Source organism: Suncus etruscus, chromosome 12 (assembly GCF_024139225.1).
Source record: "Suncus etruscus isolate mSunEtr1 chromosome 12, mSunEtr1.pri.cur, whole genome shotgun sequence".
Taxonomy (NCBI): Eukaryota; Metazoa; Chordata; class Mammalia; order Eulipotyphla; family Soricidae; genus Suncus; species Suncus etruscus.
The window spans coordinates 19,199,985-19,212,079 of NC_064859.1; the positions used below are offsets into that span (position 1 = coordinate 19,199,985).

The 12,095-nt window shown below is 38.1% G+C and overlaps 1 protein-coding gene across 1 annotated transcript in view; it reads left to right on the top strand.

Annotated features, from left to right (window-relative positions):
- EIF5B (eukaryotic translation initiation factor 5B) overlaps window positions 1–12,095 on the top strand; it is a 66,071-nt gene that overhangs the window by 20,516 nt on the left and 33,460 nt on the right. The window contains exons 4-9 of the mRNA XM_049785140.1: window positions 188–860; window positions 2,897–3,114; window positions 4,326–4,476; window positions 6,548–6,646; window positions 8,375–8,464; window positions 11,423–11,497. Of these exons, the coding sequence (XP_049641097.1) occupies window positions 188–860; window positions 2,897–3,114; window positions 4,326–4,476; window positions 6,548–6,646; window positions 8,375–8,464; window positions 11,423–11,497 (1,306 nt within the window). The remainder of the gene's footprint in view (window positions 1–187; window positions 861–2,896; window positions 3,115–4,325; window positions 4,477–6,547; window positions 6,647–8,374; window positions 8,465–11,422; window positions 11,498–12,095) is intronic.

Sequence of the window (12,095 nt, forward strand, 5' to 3'; positions counted from 1 at the left end):
AAATGTGCCTGAAACTTGGGCCAAATTTCTGGCAGTTGATTGAGTTTTAAATTCTTGTTAAAAAGGACCTTACTTAAAAATTATATTGAAGAAGTTTTCATGTAGTAATTAAGTACATGAATCTCAGGGACCTCAATTGTTTAAAAAATAAAATTGAACGCAGTATTTCTAACAATAGATTTTTTAGTCAACAGATAATAATGAAGAAGAGTCCACTTCAAAACAAGATAAGAAAAAGAAAGGACAGAAAGGCAAAAGGCAGAGTTTTGATGATGATAGTGAAGAATTGGAAGATAAAGATTCAAAATCCAAGAAGACTGCAAAACCAAAAATGGATATGTGTTCTGGAAGTGATGATGATGACAACTTAAATAAACTTTCCAAAAAAGCTAAAGGGAAAGCTCAGAAATCTAATAAAAAATGGAATGGATCAGAAGAGGATGAGGATAGCAGTAAAAGAACTAAAGATCGTTCTAAAGTAGATTCTTCAGGTGAAAGTGGTGATGAATCAGATGAAGTTTTGCAGTCTAAAAAAGGGCAGAAAAAAAATCAAATAAACAAGGCTGGTCCTAATGTAGACAGTGGGAATGAAGATGATGACTCTTCCTTTAAAATTAAAACAGTGGCCCAAAAGAAAGCAGAAAAGAAAGAGCGTGAAAGGAAAAAGCGAGACGAAGAGAAGGCAAAACTGCGGAAGCTTAAAGAAAAAGAAGAGTTAGAAACTGGCAAAAAGGAACAAAATAAACAAAAAGATTCTCAAAAAAAATCCGAAGAGGAACTTGTTAAATCCAAAGAGGCCCTTGATACTGGGACAACCTTACTATATGAAGAGAAAGGAGAGACTCCCACAGCTGCTGAAGGTTGGTGATAAGATAAAGGAAAGGGTGAAAGCTTTGATTCAGTTTTAGTCTGTTTTTATTAGTATGATATAATAGCTCCAATGTAAATTTGATATTGGTTATAAATATGCCAAGTTGTAAGATGCCCTTTAAAAAACTACAGCTGACTAGTCTTGATATAAGGTTATTAAGAGATAATGTAGATATTTTAAGAGACAAGGTAAGATATCTCAAGTGGGTTTTCTAAAGATGAGGATTTTTAAACAGTTATGCTATGAAAAGCATTTTTTTTGCTCTTGGTAGACTGGAAGTTGCTTAATAAATTTTGTTTTTCTTTTTGACAACTTAAAATTCTAGTTTTAAAAACCCATTTTAAACTGAAAAACCTGCTAAAGTTAGTCTTTTTAAATATAGTGACCCATGTTTCAGAACCAAACGAATTAACCTAAACGCTTTTGACTAGGTCCCTAATTTATAAAGCTTAAAAAGTATTTGCTTTATTTCTATAGACTGAAAACATTTAATGGAAAAATTGACATATCTTTTGGTATTTTTTTTTATCTTTCATTATCTTGTATCTTTGAGAGAAACATGAAACTTTTAAATTTTTAGTGGAATGAAGTAAAGTCCTTGAGTTTAATTTTATTTTTGTATTTTGTGCTTCTTTTTTTTTTTGGTTTTTGGGTCACACCCCGGCAGCACTCAGGGGTTACTCCTGGCTCTATGCTCAGAAATTGCCCCTGGCAGGCACAGGGGACCATATGGGATGCCGGGATATTCGAACCACCGTCCTTCTGCATGAAAGGCAAATGCTTTACCTCCGGCCCCATATTTTGTGCTTCTAATATATATATATATATATATATATATATATATATATATATATATATATATATATATATATATATATATATATATATTTTTTTTTTTTTTTTTTGGGTGGGGGTCACACCTGGCAGTACTCAGGGGTTACTCCTGGTTCTGCGCTCAGAAATTGTCTCTGGCAATTTGGGGGATCATATGAGATGCCGGGATTCAAACCACTGTCCATCTGCATACAAGGCAAACGCCCTACCGCCATGCTATCTCTCCGGCCCCTAATATTTTTTTATATGGAAGAAATTCTTAGTTCCTTGAACAAGCACAAAAATTTAGGCTGAAATTCAGATGTCATATTAAAGTGATAAATGCAGTATTTTCCTTACTAACAGGATCCTCCTTCATTTGGGTGTCTCTTAGGACAATTCAGGATAACATTAACACTGTAGTCATTTATGAGTTTGAAATGGGTTATTTTGAACATTTCCTAGTACTGAAGTAAGTGCACAGTGCTCAAATACTTACATTTGTATATTTTAACCAACCACTGGAATATTCTAACCAGCCACTGGAATATTCATAGTTATGCATGTCAGGAATGTGGGAAGGTCTTTTCTTTCCTAGTTGAGAGACATGAGGTGCTTAAAGAGAATGGGAAAGCTTTCACTGCCTCCTCAGACCTTTTCATAGATACAATTAATTTTTTGGGGGGAGGCCAGACCCAGCGGAGTTCAGGAGTAATTCTTGGCTTTGTGCTTAGAAATCACACCTTGTAGACTCTGAGGACCATATGGTTGCTGGGGATCGAACCCTGGTCTGTCCTGGAATGCCATGCTATCACTTCGGCCCCATTCATAGATCTAACAATTATATCTGGCAGGGCTGAGTACAGGAAGGAGGGTGTTTACCTTGCATACCGCTATTCCAGGTTCCATCCCTGGAATCCTATTGGGTCCTCCAAGTCTTGCAGGAGGAATTCTTGAGTGCAGGGCTAAGAGTATCTTTGAAGGATGCCCAGGGTGTGACCAAAAAAAGAAATAAGGGTGTGACCAAAAAAAGAAATAAATGATGTCTAGAGACCCCACCCTGCTGCTGCATCAGCCGTGGCTTTTTATGATTTTCAAATTCGGGAGTTTATTATTGCTACAGGAAGCATGAAGGCAAACAGCATACCTCCTATATTCTCTCCAACTCCACTAGGAAAGAACTTTTATATAATGCTTTTTTCTTTTTGGCAGATGAAAATGAAGGAGACAAAAAGAAAAAAGATAAGAAGAAAAAGAAAGGAGAAAAGGAAGAAAAAGAAAAGGAGAAAAAGAAAGGACCTAGCAAAGCCACAGTTAAAGCTATGCAAGAAGCTCTGGCTAAACTTAAAGAAGAAGAAGAAAGGCAGAAAAGAGAAGAGGAAGAACGCATAAAACGGCTTGAAGAATTAGAAGCCAAGCGGAAAGAAGAGGTGTGTCTTCTTCAAGTTACTGAATTTGATATTGTATTTAACTTAAAACTTCTTTCTTCTTCTTTTTTTTTTTTTTGGTCCCACCCTGCGGTGCTCAGGGGTTACTCCTGGCTCTGTGCTCAGAAATTGCTCCTGGCAGGGAGCATATGGTATGCTGGAATTCGAACCAATGTTGGTCCTGGGTTGGCCCCTTGCAAGGCAAGCCCCCTACCACTGTGCTATCTCTCCGGCCCCCAAATTTCTTTTTTGTTTGTTTATTTGTTTTGGGCCACACCCCTTTGATGCTCAGGGGTTACTCCTGGCTAAGCGCTCAGAAATTCCCCCTGGCTTGGGAGGACCATATGGGACGCCGGGGGATTGAACCAAGGTCCTTCCTTGGCTAGTGCTTGCAAGGCAGACACCTTAACTCTAGCGCAACCTCTCCGGCCCCATCCAAAACTTCTTTTAATAAATAGTTATATATTGAAAATTTTCCTACTTTTTAAATACATTTTCTACTTTATAGATAAATATATTATGTAAACATAAATATAAATATATAATACATATTTATATAGTCTGTTATATATGTGTATTTAATATATAATAATGTAATATATTTTATATTATGATATATATAATTATATATATTGTCCTATTTGAAAGAATATGAAAGGGGATGGAGTGATAGGGGTTATATTCTTCTGACGGTTTGAATTCCTAGAGCACTGCTAGGGGATCACTGCTGAGCCCAGAGCCAGGAGTAGACCCTGAGACCATTGGAAAACACCCACCACTACCACCCACCAGAAAAGAAAATAAGATGAAAATTCTTATTTTTAGAATATTCTAGTGGGCCGGGCGGTGGCGCTGGAGGTAAGGTGCCTGCCTTACCAGCGCTAGCCTAGGAGACGGACCGCGGTTCGATCCCCCGGTGTCCCATATGGTCCCCCAAGCCAGGAGCGACTTCTGAGCGCATAGCCAGGAGTAACCCCTGAGCGTATCGGGTGTGGCCCAAAAACCAAAAAAAAAAAAAAAAAAAAAAAAAAAGAATATTCTAGTTTCTCATGTTTCAATGCCAATAAATAGTCTAATATAATGCTAATTAATAGTTCTTATTATGTATAACATTTGCGATCTCTTAAAAGTGCAATATTTGAAATTAGGGTTGATATTTAAATTTTTTAATTCAGTTAGGTAATATAATTTTCATTTGACATGTTTTCTTGTAGGAAAGATTGGAACAAGAAAAGAGAGAAAGGAAAAAACAAAAGGAAAAAGAAAGAAAAGAGCGCTTGAAAAAAGAAGGAAAACTTTTAACTAAATCCCAGCGAGAAGCCAGAGCCAGAGCTGAAGCTACCCTTAAACTTCTGCAAGCTCAAGGTAACGCTCATCTTCCCATTATTTGGCTGTAGCTGACCTGATTTACTCATGGCAGTTCTTAGAAGACCATGTAGTGCTAGGGATTGAACCTGGCCTTCTTGGGTGCAATGCTTGTACTCTAGCCTTTTTAGCCACTTCTCTTTCCTATCTCTAGTAATATACGTAATCAGTCACTTAGTGCAACTGGTAGGGTGCTTGCCTTGCATACGGCTTACCCAGGAACAGACCTGGCTACAATTTCTGGCATCTCATGGTTATCCAAGCCCTCCAGGAGTGATTATTGAATATAGTAATAATTACCATGTGTAGGCCCACTTTTATTTCCCCCCAAAAGTTCTTTTTACACGGTTATATCTCTAATAGTCAAAAGAAAGATTGAATTGGGTTTCATATTTTATGAATATACTATGAGAAAGCACATAAAACATAACAGGTGAGAAATTATTTTGAGAGCTTACTATTATGATAAAAATATATAAACGAGGGCCAGAATGATAGTACAGCAGCAGTTAGGCCATTTGCCTTGTATGTGGCTGATCTGGGATGATCTTTGGTAACCTATATGGGTCTGCCAGGGGTAAGCTCTGAATATCATCAGGTATGACTTCCAAAAAAGTATGTTTATTTCCCAAACAAAAATAGAGACTATGGGGGCCCGGAGAGATAGCACAGCGGCGTTTGCCTTGCAAGCAGCCAATCCAGGACCAAAGGTGGTTGGTTCGAATCCCGGTGTCCCATATGGTCCCCCGTGCCTGCCAGGAGCTATTTCTGAGCAGACAGCCAGGAGTAACCCTTGAGCATCGCCGGGTGTGGCCCAAAAACCAAAAAAAAAAAAAAAAAAAAAAAAAAATAGAGACTATGGTAAAATTAGTCCCATCACTCAGTCTCAGCAATTATCAACATTTACCACATTTGTCTGCCTCCACGTTTTTTTCTGAAGTGTTTTAAGATTAATTCCAAAAAGAAAAGAAAATAATACTTTGCTTATATTTATTTTGTCGCTTGAAGAAGCAGAGTATGAGTATAAATTATTACATTAACTTTTCATAGGATTATTTGATTTTATGCTCATGTTTTATTTTAAATTTTACTTGCCTCCAAAATCTTTATATAATCTTTTCCAAATCAGTATCAAAATAGAGCTACATATTTAGTTGATATAACTATATCTTTATATATCTGTATGTTTTTATCTATTGACAATCTGGATTTGTTGAATTATATTTTCCTGACTGGCTAATGAATTTCTTTATCTTCGCCATGCTTTGTGACTTCTTAGCTCTTGTGTGTTACACATTTATTATTACTTCTTGCCAGGATATATATGACCTACTTTTCTTGTGATGTCAAGTTTATCAGTGGGTTTAGGTATTGGTAGAGTTATTACCTAAGATGCTCTCTATTAACTTTTGACCTAATAATTAAAACATACAATTAATGGTGATTGCCTGTTTCTACTAGTTTATTATATTAGGAATTGTGGATTTATGGTGTTCTTTTTGTCATAGTCTGCTTTGTTCTATTTTTTGGGGGAAGGGGAGTCACTCAGTTGGTTTGCAGGGACTATTCCCAGCTCTGCAGCTCTTTGGGGGACTGGCATTTTAACTGTGCTTAGTCCATTGATTTGGTCCTGATATTCTGTTAAACTGCTTTGGTTGTTGTTGTTGTTTATTTTATTTATATTTTTAAACTATTTATTTATTGTTTGATTGATTGTTTGGGGGCCACACCAGCAGTGCTCAGGGGTTACTCTTGACTCTGCACTCAGAAATCGCCAGGAATCAAACCGTGTCCCTCCTGGGTTGGCTGCATGCAAGGCAAATGCCCTAACTCTGTGCTATCTCTGTGGCACCTAAACTGTTTTCCTTTTTCTTTTCTTTTTTTGTTTTTTGGTTTTTGGGCCACACCCGGTGATACTCAGGGGTTACTCCTGGCTATGTGCTCAGAAGTCGCTCCTGGCTTGGGGGACCATATGGGATCCCGGGGGATCGAACCTCGGTCTGTCCTAGGCTAGTATTTTTTAGATTATACAAGTAATATAAACCTGGTATTTTTAATTTTTATTTCTCAGGTGTCGAAGTGCCATCAAAAGACTCATTGCCAAAGAAAAGGCCAATTTATGAGGATAAAAAGAAGAAAAAAACACCTCAACAGACAGAAAATAAAGAAGGTTTGCATCTAGAGTTGTTTGTGACTTATAAACAATTCTGTTAAGTCTTTTCCCCATATTCCTCAAAACTGAAATTTTTTTATAAAAGAAACCAATATCAGAAATACATGTGGGAGCCTAGTTTCTAGCTAGTTCAAATGACAGGTAAGTGGAAAGGAATTTTATTTGAAGAAAATGGATCTGATTTTGTTTTGTTTTGTTTTGGGGCCACACTCCTGGCTCTCCAGATTTGGGGGACCATATGGGATGCTCAGGCATCCAACCCAGGTTGGCAGCATTCAAGGCAAATGCCCTAGAGCTCTACTATCGCTCCGGCCCCTGGATCTGATATTTTTACTTTTGATGAGAAAGAACAGTTAGGGTTCAGTTCTTAGCAATTTCAAATATGTGATTCAGCAATATTTACAGTAATCATGCTGTTCATTTGTCCTCAGCATGTAATTTTACATCTTACTCCCTGAATATAAAGAGAAACTATTGTTCTCAAACGTATCAATGTAAATTGTTTCTTTTTTTTTTTTTTTTTTTTTTTTAGGAACAGTGTTTCTCCCTATCAAACTCTTAATGATATTCAGGAGTCTGGGACCACTATCATCTACTTGGGCACACTTGATGATATTCAGGGTTTTCTGTAGTATTGGGAATCATTTAGGGCTTCTCCAAGAAAGGCAGTGCTTTGAGCTACCTACTAGTCCAGTATTTGAAAGTTCTCTAAACTTTCTGAAGAACTTAGGTTTTCAAGATTTTTTGTTGTTGTTGTTGTTGTTGTTTTGGGCCACACACACCTGGTGATGGTCAGAAATCGTTCCTGTCTTGGGGGACCATCAGGGACACTGGGGGATTGGGCCTCGATCTGTCCTGGGATAGTGCCGGCAAGGCAGATTCCTTTTTTTTTACTTTTTTTTTTTAAGGCAGATTCCTTACCGCTCCATGCCACTGCTCTGGCTCCATCAAGATTTTTGTTTGTTTTTTGCTTTTTGTTTTTTTTTTTTTGTGGGGCCACACCAAGCAGTACTCAGGGTTTACTCCTAACCCTGAGCTCAGAATTCGCTCCTGGCAGGCTCGGGAGAACCACATGGGATCCTGGGGATTGAACCAGGATCAGCCGTGTTGCAAGGCAAATGTCATATTCGCTATGATGTTGCACCATCCCAGCAAGATTTTTTTTACTAATTATTTAAATATCATGGATACAAGGTTGTTCATAATACAGTTTTTGTTTTTCACAGATAGTTATTCATGATGTAGTTTCAGTTATGAAATGGACAACACCTGTACCAGTGCACATCTCCTACCACCAGTGTCTCCAGTTTCACTCTGCTTGCCTAAGGGGCAGTTTTCCTCTCTGTCTCTCTCTCCCCCTCCTATCTTTTTCTCCCCTACCCTTCCTTCCCCCCAGCCTTATAAACAGTCCTCTCCTTCCCAACCTCCCCCTCAACCTTATAATCACCTGGTTTGTTTGCAATATTAGCTCCTTTCAGCACCCAATTTTTGTCCGGAGTGATCATTACAACTCTCATTGTCATAGTGGTCCCTTCCTTAGGAAATTGCACTCAACTATTTTTGGAAACTCCGTACCATTGATTGGTCTTCCTGGCCCTTAGCTGTATTTATTTGATATTATTACCATATTAGCAAGATTGGTTTTTAATGCAATATTTAACTAACCCACAGAAGTTCTGTATTGAAGTAGTATTGTTTCTTTTCTTTCTTTCTTTTTTTTTTTAGTTTCTGAACCAATAGAAATAAGTTCTGCTGTAGATATTATGGAACAACGAGAACCTGAAAAAGAAGAAATGCCACCACCTGTTGAACCAGGCTAGTAACATTAATTAATACCTGTTGTATTGATGTGTTATAAATTGTCTTAGTTATTAGTTTGGGGAAATTAGATAACTGACAGCACTATTTTCTCATTTTTTTTCCTTAGGCCACTTAATTTAATTCTATTTTGGGGGGGGGGGTCCACACCTGGCAATTCTCAGGAGTTACTCCTGTCTCTACTCAAGAATTATTATGAGGGATATTTGGGGGGAAAATTGGGATGTTGGGGCTAGATCCCTGAATCATGATCCCTTGATCATGTGCAAGACAAATGCTGTACCTGCTTAACTATTGCTCTGGCCTCTGTTTTCATTCCTATATTTATTTATATTTATTAAAATATAAAAGTAAAGCTTGAATCAATTTTGTTCTTTTTAGTGTCATTAAATATTTGGAGAGAATAGAAATTTGGGGACTTTCTCTAAGATGGGTGGCGAACAAGTTCGACACAAAGAGCCAAAATTTTAAACTGTGAGAGTCAGAGAGCAGACAAAAACTCACACAAAAGCATCTAATTTTAACAATAATCTATTAAACACATATTGCATTTTGCCATTTTGAGTGAGGGTCAAAATCCTCCAGTGATGGTGAGGGTGTGCTGTGTCCTCCACACTCAGAACTAATGGCAAGATGCGATACAACATATGACACACGGGTCCCCCTGCTCACTGGCCCATGTAGTTTCCGAGGGATGGGAGACGGGATGCCGCAGCCTGGGGGCGAGACTACGTGCTCGGAGATCTCTCCTCAGAGGTCCCTCCTCAGAAGAAGCAGAACAAAATCCAAACTTGGCAAAGAGCCACAGTATACAAAATAATGATAAGAGGCAAAGAACCGCATTCATTTTGGCCAGGAGCCGCATGCGACTAGAGAGCTGTATGTTCGTCACCCCTACTCTAAGATAATCCTTAATCTTTTAGAAGGAAATTTCACTTAGTTTGATTTGATCAAAACTTTGTTTCTACAATTATACTCAGTGATAATCAAGACCAACTCATAGTGCTTAGTGCCTGTAATCAGATCAGGTGATGGCAACTGCTGCTTGTCTAGGAGCTTAAATTTTTAATGTGCCTTTGGCCTTACTTAGAACCATGAAATCTGGCTTTTTTCTTTTTTGGTTTTTGGGTCACACTTGGTGACACTCTGGGCTTATTCTTGGCTATGCACTCAGAAATTGCTCCTGGCTTGGGCGGGGGCCCCATACGGGATGCTAGGATTCAAACCACCGTCCATCCTGGATCGGCTGCATGCAAGGCAAATCCCCTACCACTTTACTATCTTTCTAGCCCCTTCTTTTTTTCTTTAAGGTAAATATTGTTTTGATTGTAGCCAGATCTACGGTTGCTCTGCATTTAGGGTTTGATCTCCCGCATCTTGTATGGTCCTCCAAGCCCTACTAGGAGTGGTCCCTGAACACAGTCAGGAGTAATACCTGAGCATTGCTGTGTGTGGCCCAAAATGAAACAAAACAAGAAGTTCTGGTTCTTTTTTTTTTTTTTTTTTTTTGGTTTTTGGGTCACACCCGGCGGTGCACAGGGGTTACTCCTGGCTGTCTGCTCAGAAATAGCTCCTGGCAGGCACGGGGGACCATATGGGACACCGGGATTCGAACTAACCACCTTTGGTCCTGAATCGGCTGCTTGCAAGGCAAACGCCGCTGTGCTATCTCTCCGGGCCCCGAAGTTCTGGTTCTTGAGGTTAAATATATTTATTAAAAAAGAGTACCTAACTATGTTGTAAGATTATTTCTATGAGATCCTTTCAGGAAAATCAAACACATTTTTAAAGTCTTAACACATTTTTAGAGTAAAGAATTTCTTTTTTCTCCATTCTATTCCCAGTATAGAAGTGATATTTTACTTGGGTATGTCACACAATATAGCCTGAAACACTTAGAGAAATTAATTATTTTAGTTCATACTTGCAGTACTAGAACGAATTGCCAATTTGGGAGAATGTTTTGTATATATTTTTCAGACCCTTATTTCCTTTCTCTCAGAATGACTTTAACTTACTGACAAAGAATCATTACAGGAAGCTAGCCTGTACAGGTTGCACCTTCGTCTTACATTTGAGAATAGTTCTGTAGTTTAATTTCAGAAAATTCCAGCTGTTGAGAATATTGTCTTTAAAATTTTAAATTATACCTTCCTGGTTATTTTGATATATTGGCATAATGCTCTTAATTTTCACTGTGCTAGAGATACTGCTTTGTGCCTCCAAATTCTTAGTGCAAGTAGTTTTATGTATCTGTATAGGTTAGAAAAGTAAATATTAGGCTTTTATGTATAAATATGTTGGAAGATCAAAAAGTAGCTATGTAGATATATGTCAAATTATTTTTCCCCCAAAAAACTGAATGTGGTCATGTTTCCTTTTCAAGTTCTAAAGCAGTATTTGCCAGAATGGGCCAGTACCTTTTTTCCTCCCCAAAACAAGGGAACAATCCAGTGAGGGAGTCGTAACCTTAGTGGCAAATGGGGGTGGGTGGTGACTTGTTTTTACAGATCAAAAAGGTTGCGGATTGAGCCCAGGTTGATTGGTTATGAGGGAAATGTTCTTTTCGTACTATCTCTCTAGTCCCGGTAATTTATTTTTTCTTAAATGGGATCTAGAGACCAAACAATTTGGGGAACTTCTGTTAAGTTTCAGTAAATTTCTTTCTTATTTGGAGCCTATAAACCAAATACGTTTGGGAATCACTGTTAAGCAAACATTTCAGTGTCTGAACTTCTAATATAATTACCTCAACTATGAAATATGGGTGGCTTTTATATCTTGTATTCTAAATACTAGGATATTCAGAGTACTTGATACTGTTTTAACAGTGTCTTGTGATTTCAAATTACTGAAATTGCATATTTTTCATTGCATAATCAAAACCTTTTCTTTTTCTAAAACAATCTTATTTCTAGATAATTTCTTGTGTTTGACTATAACTTTTATTTACAGAGGAGGAAGAAGAAACTGAGGATGCTGAATTGGATGATTGGGAAGCTATGGCCAGTGATGAAGAGAAAGAAAAAGGTGAATGATTCATAAACACATACTCATAAATCTGGTAGTAAACAATAGTGTATGTATTGAGTAGTTTTCTCATTAAGGAGATCATAACATTCCTCTCAGGGCCCTAGTGATAGCATAACAGTAGGGCGTTTGCCTTGCATGCTGCCGACGCAGGATGGACTCAGGTTCAATCCTCGGCATCACATATGGTTCCCCAAGCCTGCCAGGAGTGATTTCTGAGTGCAGAGCCAGAAGTAACCCCTGAGTTCTGCCATATGTGGCCCCTCCAAAAAAAAGAGTTCCTCAGATAAGGGAACACATTGCCATCTTTGCTGCCATGTTTTCTAAATCTTCATATCATGTTGGCAAACATCCTACCAGCTCTAAGATTGTTCCAGCCCAACTCAACTCCTGGCTCTGCGCTCAGGAATTACTATTTGTGGGCTCGGGGCCATATGAGATACTGGGGATGGAACGCAGGACTGCCATATGCAAGGCAAGCACCTCATATCACTCTGGCTCCTTTTTTTTATCTGAGCAGTCACCTGTTTTATAAAAATCTATAGCATTTGAAATGATATAAAATACATTTTCAGAGCAACATAAAAAAATGAATGTT